General features: G+C 42.6%; 1 protein-coding gene across 1 annotated transcript in view; it reads left to right on the forward strand.

The window, feature by feature from the left end:
- Positions 1 to 457: 457 nt before the first annotated feature.
- Positions 458 to 7,813, forward strand: part of ntng2b (netrin g2b) — a gene marked incomplete in the record, with an annotated part of 110,943 nt that continues 103,587 nt past the window's right edge. Inside the window, 2 exon segments of the mRNA XM_014006575.1 lie at positions 458 to 537; positions 1,512 to 2,299. Coding sequence (XP_013862029.1) covers positions 2,081 to 2,299 — 219 coding nt within the window.

A 7,813-nucleotide genomic window follows, 5' to 3' on the forward strand; every position in this document is an offset into this window, starting at 1 on the left:
AGAGAGAGAGAGAGAGAGAGAGAGAGAGAGAGAGTCGGAGGAGGAGGGAGGGATATATTTTCCATAAAGCCTTTTTTTTCTCCCCCTCCTATTTCTCTGCCCTTGAGCATCCCGGGTAAACCCGAGCTTGCAAAGTGGGGAAGAAGAGGAGGAGGGGGGAGGAGGAGGAGAAGAGGGGGGGAGGACAAGGGCGGGCACAAGCCCTTCGTCAAACTCAATATTTTATACTTTTGATACTCCCTGACGCGGGATTCCAGCCTGCTTTCTCTTCCCCGGCCGTTTCCCAGATCTAGGACGCGGAGCCAGCAGCGGGAAGCTCGGCAGCATCAGCAGCCATCCGCGCTGCGATCAGAAAGTACTCGGCGGAGGAACACGCTGATCACCTGGGGTGGGGGTTGTTACAGTGCGGAACGGGACGGCCGAACCGCCGGTCAGTGGATGGTTCGGAGGGGATTCATCTGGCCCAGCAGGGGATGGGGGGCGGGGCGGGGCACGGGATCACAAAGTGCTGACCGGCGTCAGAGATGCTTGAAAGAAGTAAGTCAGTGTTTTTTTTTCTTTCATTTCTTTTAAATTTATACTATTTTTTTTTTTAAATCTGATCAAGCGTTTCACAACACGACTTGTGCACAAAATCCGGACCACTTCAGGACCACCGGAGTTAATGAGAGGACTTCCAGCCTGGTGGAGCGGTGATGTTTGGGAATGAAACAGTTTGTGTGGTGGGCCGGGCGCAAACTGACACACCCCTGCAAGGATCGGTGCTTGGGGGGATAAGTAAACTCCAAGTCCGCGGGGTTTTGGGGTCGGGTTGTGGATACTCCTGACTTTTGTCACTTTGAGGTCACGGATTATAATTAGACTAAATCATGGAAAGGGGGAAAAAAATCATTGTTTACGTGATCAGTTTAAAACCTAATTAGAACTACATGGAACGAATAATTTGGTTATAAAACTTCATGAGTTTGTTTCGTTTTATGTTTATTACTCTATTAAACACTGATGATTATTAAATACACTCATATCGTCGTATAGAGATTAAAACTGAAAAGTGGAGTTTTCGCATTAATAGCTGAAAGATTTCTGTTTGGCACAAGTTAACATGTTCTGAAAAGTACAGATTTTTGAAAGATCTAAAATCCAGTGATCGCTTCACACCTGGAGTCCTCTCTGCTGTGCAGCGCAGGAGCAGATTACACACACAGGCGGCACCCGACAGCAGCAGCACGTGTTTTTACGCACAGGGTTATGGCACAGTTTGGCGCTTCTAAGTGCGCAAATCTGCAAAGTTTAGGTGCAGTTTATGCCACAGAAAGATTAAAGTGTTTTAAAAGCATACTGAGTAGTTAATTTAATTATTCATGTGTTGATTGATTGATTTGGTAACTTATTATCCTCACCTTTCCAAAACATCCTCGCGGTTTGTTGCGTTAATCGTGCAAAGACATCCAAATAAAGTTGGCTTACTAATTAGACTTTTGTATGAACTTTTCTCTCATTTGTCTCCACAGTGCTTCAGGACCATTAGAGGAACTCAGCTGACCTGAAACGTCCAATGGATCTACTTGAAAACGCAACAGCTTCTCTGTCATCCTCTCCATTTGGCACCGGTTCACCACAGCAGGACGCCGCGCTCTGAGACATGGATCCGCGCGACCATCTCCCTCCCAACTCCCTGAAACACGGTGGTAAAAGTGAATGACGAGGCGCATCCCTCTGTCAGTATCCGCCTCTCCACCCACCGTCCTCTTTTGCTCCTGGAAACCAAACAAGACAGCCCCCCCTGTCCGTTTGTTCTCCCGGGGCCGCCAATTTTTTTTTTTTTTTAATCAGGCGACACTGAGTGAAAGCTGCAAGATAAACTTTGTCTTATTTGTTATCAGGGGGATTTATTTATCTATATCTATATATCTATAAAAGCCAGGAGGCTAGTTGAGTGAATTGACTTTAAAAGTAGTGGGGATTTTATTTTCTCTTAACCCTATGATCACCGCTCCATGCGCGTTTCCTCTCCTCTGAGCTCTGTGGTCCCCTCACCCCGTGCCGGACCCCGCTCCGCAGACCTCCCCCCCAACCTGCCATGCTCCTCCAGGCCGTGTTGCTGTTGCTGCTGCGCTGCTTGGCTTCCACCCTGGGCCAGTACGACCTGTGCAAGTCTCTGGTGAGCACGGACGAGGGCTCGGTGTGGGAGCACTACGCATGCCAGCCTAGTCCGGTGTCCATGAAGGACTACATGCGGATCAAGGTGGACCCGCCCGGAATCACGTGCGGAAACCCACCTGAGAGGTTCTGCACTCTGGTAAGTTCATTGTGTGACATATTTCGGGTTGAATTCTGAAAAGTGCACTTTGTGGCTTTTTTTTTTTTTTAGCAAAACCTGAAAACGAACCTGAAGAGTTTTGAGTTATAGTGGAAAAAAAAACTAAACTAAAAAGTACAAAAAGTAGTGACAAACATACAGTAGCAGAATTCTCACCAAAAGCAAACAGCATCCTAATAAGTGTAACTCAGCCTGGCTCAGCTTTGAACAAAAAAATGTCCAATGTTTTTATGCATAAATATAGACCCCTGTTTTATTCAATCTTGTACCCCCAAACCTCCCTCTGACAAAACGCACAAGACCTTTCAGCTCCAAGGACACTAAAGGGTGAGCTTGCAGGAATATCTGATAAAATGTCTACCAGAGTGATATTTAATGCTCCTCTTCAGCCCCGCAGGCTTGTCCTGGTCTAACGAACGTGTAATAATTTGAAATCAGGGTTATAAAATCCAAACCATAAGACTGGAATTACCACTTCCTGCCTCAATGAAAACTTTTTTCCATTTGATGCTTTGACTCAAACCTTGACTCCGCACGTGTGTGTGTATGTGTGTATGTGTGTGTGTGTGTGTGAGAGAGAGAGAGAGACAAGATTTCTGCTTGACAATCGACCCGCTGTCACTGATTGTCTGCTCACTGAAGGTGCCAGACTTGTTTTGACGTGCATGAGTCAAAACTCTCACAAGAAGTGTCACAACAGCAGTGCAGGCTTGTCTACATCCTATAAAATTATGTAAAACAGGTGTTCGTTTGTTTTTTTCTGTGAGTGCAGTTTTTTTTTACCTTGCAAATTACCCTCATAGTCTGTCTCCCTCTCTTAGACTATTTACCAAAATGAGGGGGGTCGTTGTGACAGCTTGGATACCTAATGGTTAGTGATTAGTGTTAGTGTCTAGTAATGGAAACTGCTGCTGTCTTGAGTGAAACCTCTCCGCTTGAGAGGGGCGAGATGGACAGCAGAAAGGTAAGAGGTGAGGAGAGGCTTGCTGCCATAACATATTGACGTCTGCCCCCTAATGGCTCCGGACTGGAAACTTCTATAACTATGTTTCTGAGTGAGCAATGATGAAATATTGATGTGCTCCCTTAATGGGCTTCCTTACAAAGGTTGGCCAGCGACGTTCCATCCCAAGGTTCCTGAGTGTGCTGCACGCCTGATGAGACAGAAAGAAAGAAAGAAAGAAAGAAAGAAAGAAAGAAAGAAAGAAAGAAAGAAAGAAAGAAAAAGAACAAGGGGTGATGGAGGGTGGGACAGGAAGGAGCCTGGTCTTAGTCAGCACTTTCTGATCGGACAGGATCTTTATAGTGGAAAGTTCTGGTTCTCCTCCGGTCGTTTGTGGCTTCGGGGATTTAACCAGGCTGCTGAGTGCACTAGCTGGGGATTTCAAGAGTGAAGTTTACTCAAGAAAAGAGACGTGAAGTGGCAGCTTTGTGTTGCAAATTTGACCAATTATTTTGGCCCCCATCTCTTTTCCCCGAAACAATTCACTGAGTACCCCAGAACCTTAAACCCTTCTTCACTAAATCAAGTCTATTAAGCCTTTAGATACCCCCCCACCCCCAACCAAACAGACATTGTTGAAGTCTTATTGATTCACAGATCATTTATTTTCAGCCAAGCATCACTGTTTCCACCCATACCCCTAGATTTGGCAGCTTTACAAAAAGTCCTCTATCCTTCCTAATTGGTGTACATTTACATGTACTCATTCAGCAACCCTACAAATCAAAAGGAAGTCACAGCGTCGAAGAGAAGAGAAGAAGAAAAAAGGGGGGGGGAATTACAGACTTACTAAATGAGAAGTGAAGGTCGACAAACTCTGGTGGCAATGACTCGCATATCCGAATGTGCAGCGCTGCTCGTCTTTAATAAGACTTGAGAAAAAAACTGTGGAAGATTAAAAAAAATAGAATTTTTTCCATCTCTCACCCTATGAGCGCTCCTGTGCGTTACTTACTCCACTGAGGCAGAATTCACGTTTTGAAGCCTACTGTAGCTTCACTCACTTCCATGCAGTTTACAGTAGAAGTTGCTCCCTCCGTCTCCGCAGGGATGTGTTTTTTTTTTCTCTACTCTCTTTATCTCTCTTGTTTCCTGGGAATGCAGCATCCTTTCTCCGCAGCCAACATTGGCAGCATGTTGGCGCCTTTCTTTGCAACAAGCTTCCAGCACTTTGAAAAAGACGCTACTGTCACCAGTGTGTGAGGAGCTTCACTGTGGTTTTTTTTATTATTATGGTAGAGTACGGTTATAGCTTGTATTTACGGTGATGGAGTAAAGAGGTCTGATATAGAAAAGTAACTAATATTGGAGATCAAAGAATAGCTAACCTCAAGGATTAAATTAAAGCACCCCCCCCAAACACACACACAGTTTTAATGTAAAAATGCAGCATTAGAATGCATCTGTCTGTGCTGTTGTTTGCTATTTCCTTGTTTTGTTTTGTTCTGAACCAAAACCTTCAATCAAGCATCTCCCTCGGGGCCGAGAACAGAGAGCAGCCGAATGCAAATGGGAGTTTGAATGTGTGCTGGAATGCACTGTTTGTGGTGACGTTTAAGGGGGTGGGGGGGTTTTGTGAAAACGTGCGGGCAAGTTGGCTGAGAGTGCACGCGTTGTTACGTCCAAGACACCCACCAAACGCGCACACACCTTGCTGTTCCACAACGTGTTTGCCCATTTTAGAAAGTAAAAAAAAAAAGAAAAGAAAAAAAATCAGCCAGCTCTAAAAATAGACGTGAGGAGAGAGGAGCAGCGCAGCAGTGGATGGTGGGGGGAGCATGCAGGAAAGGGGAGGAAGATGGCAGCTGGTAGTGTGGATCAGTGCATCGCAGACTGGGCCTTTGGCCATAATTCACGCTTCCTGCTTAGTGTAGCCTTGCCAGACCCGGATGGCCTGCCCTGCCCAGCAGTGGGCCATCAAGGCCATGCGAAAGGGCCACCTAAATCCAGCAGGCCACTTTGGATGCACCTCCTTTGGCGTGAAAGATAGCCCAGGTGGGCCGGTGTCCTAATAAAACACAATTGGAGGTGAATTTGGATGCAGCACGAGCAGATTTCACCGCGAACAGAACAGATACTTGCAGAGAGCTTACAAACAAGGAATATAGATGGGAGGGTGTAGTGATGTAATGCTGTGGCTCACTTTCCCATTAGGACACAGTTGAAAGTGATCTGAGAGTGTTTAGATGTGTTGGCAGAACGGGAGGATAGTTTTAAGTGAGATTTATCCTTCACTGAGGTGATACTAAGAAGGATTGGCCGCAGGGATTTGAACAGCCTGAGGTGGACTTAACAAACCACCTGGTTTCACCAATCAGAAACTCAGGACTGATGGGGAGCTGTTTGAGACAAATGTGTACGCAACCCTGTTTTTATGTTTATATTTAGGAGAGATTTAGTGGCCTCAATCGAGTGGCTCCTATGAGAACGTTCCAATCTGTACTTGAAAACAGGCTTTTTTTTTCTTGAAAAAGCTTGCGTGTCAACTAAAAACATTACTTTCCTTATTTAAAGTGAGACTCCCTGTTCTTGTTGGGCCACATTTCTAAAGATGGTGTAGTTGCACAGACACATTTTTATTTTTGTGTCTGAAACTAATTTGAAATAAACTGTGGATTTTCACGTTGGTTTGTTTTCAATTATATTCAAAGATGGATGATCAGTTAGAAATGTTCAGCTACATATAGGGTCAGACTCACACCATTATTTTTTCAAAAACATGAAAGCAGCTTCATTGACAAAATAATAAAATATCACATTTTTAACATTACTCAATTGTTAACAAGGTTATGAGCTTATTATTCTACTAAGTGTCTGATGTTAAAAACTGAAAAAGCATTCATTGAAGGAACATATCACCTACTGCATTTAATGCCAGAGTATTAAACTCACGCCAACTTCAAAGTTGTAGCATATTAAACCTGAAAAAAGTTTATGTGACGTCACATTGTATGTGTTGTGTACGACTTTTAACTTTTTACATTTTAACACATTAGCTGTAAGACTGACTGAGCTATAACCATTTCTGCGTTGGATAATTTTGATTAGCACATTTGACTCCAAAAGTTATTCAGATGCAGTAATTTGTTGAAAACGAACACACAAACGGATAGACATGTGTAAACATTATCATCTGTTTTAGCCTTTGAGTCATAATAAAGGTGCTGTCGCTGAAATCAGTCTCATATAGAGAACAAAAATCTAAAGATGGAAAATATCAGTTGTCAGTTTGGATTATCCTCACTTATTAATGCTAATGTTCTGATAAAACTGGAGGTGATGTATTTTGTTTTTACCAATAATAATAATAATAATAATAATAATAATAATAATAATAATAATGCTTGTTTATTTAAAAAAGGAAATTAAAAAACTTGAGAAAAATCCTATCACGGTGCATTGATTTGAATTATTTCTGACGTGCCAGTTGTGAATGCTTTGCGCTCTGAAGCTGCACAGTCCAAAGAAATCTTTTAAAAATCTGTTACACAAGCCAGATCTTACCTGTTTTAAAATTTAAAACCTCCTTTTTCCACCTTTTTGCCTTTTTCACATCTCCTTTGTGATTGGTTCAGACTGTACGCCATCAATAAAATATGGCAGCTTTTCTCTGAATGCAGCTCTTGAGTGCTCACTAAGAAAACAGCAACTTCGTCTGATGTTCAAGGTTTTTTATTTATTTATTTATTGGTGGGGTAGCGCATTCACTGCACCTGGATTCGGAGCCAGGTTCATAAAATAACATGTCCAGGTCCAACTGTGGTGACTTTAGCAGGATGAGCTCAGCTGCTGCTTTGGAGCAGCATGATGTCTCTGCTCTGTACTTTTTCTCTCCTCCTCCTCCTCTTCCAGCACAGTCACACATGCCTACAATAAACATTTACTTATTTTTTTATCCTTGCGCGCACACACACACACACACACACACACACACACAAAAACACACGAACATAAACAACACCCACCCACGCAAACGAACACCTAAGGCACATTTTACACTCACCGACTGCTGTTTTGTACCCAGAAAAGCAATTTTTACAGAGAAAGACTGAAACACTTTTTCAGGTAATTAAAGCAAAGCCCGGATCACTTTATGTAATCTTGTTCCTCTTCTTCACCTACATCTGAAGGGAAAAGTTTAGACACCTTTCATTAAAAAAATTAATAATCAGAAATGTGACTGTAAATAACCAAGTGAATTAATGATGACCTGATTTTCAAAAGGCACAAAGTTAAAGATGAAACCATTTTTTCTTGCTTCATGGAAGGTTTTTTTATAGTTTCAAAAAAAAAGACAGAAGCATCATTTTCAGTCTCCTGTCCATTTAGTTCTTAATAAATAACATAGATTTTTTTACAGCCTTGTTTTCATTTTCACTTCATGTCTCATCGAGGTTTCTTTGAACACTCTGGGTCTCAGGCTGGAAATCCCAAAATTTTGATGTAATCATAATAAAAATAATGTTCTAGCAATTTGGAAAGTATATATA

Source organism: Austrofundulus limnaeus, unplaced genomic scaffold (assembly GCF_001266775.1).
Source record: "Austrofundulus limnaeus strain Quisiro unplaced genomic scaffold, Austrofundulus_limnaeus-1.0 Scaffold36, whole genome shotgun sequence".
Classification (NCBI taxonomy): Eukaryota; Metazoa; Chordata; class Actinopteri; order Cyprinodontiformes; family Rivulidae; genus Austrofundulus; species Austrofundulus limnaeus.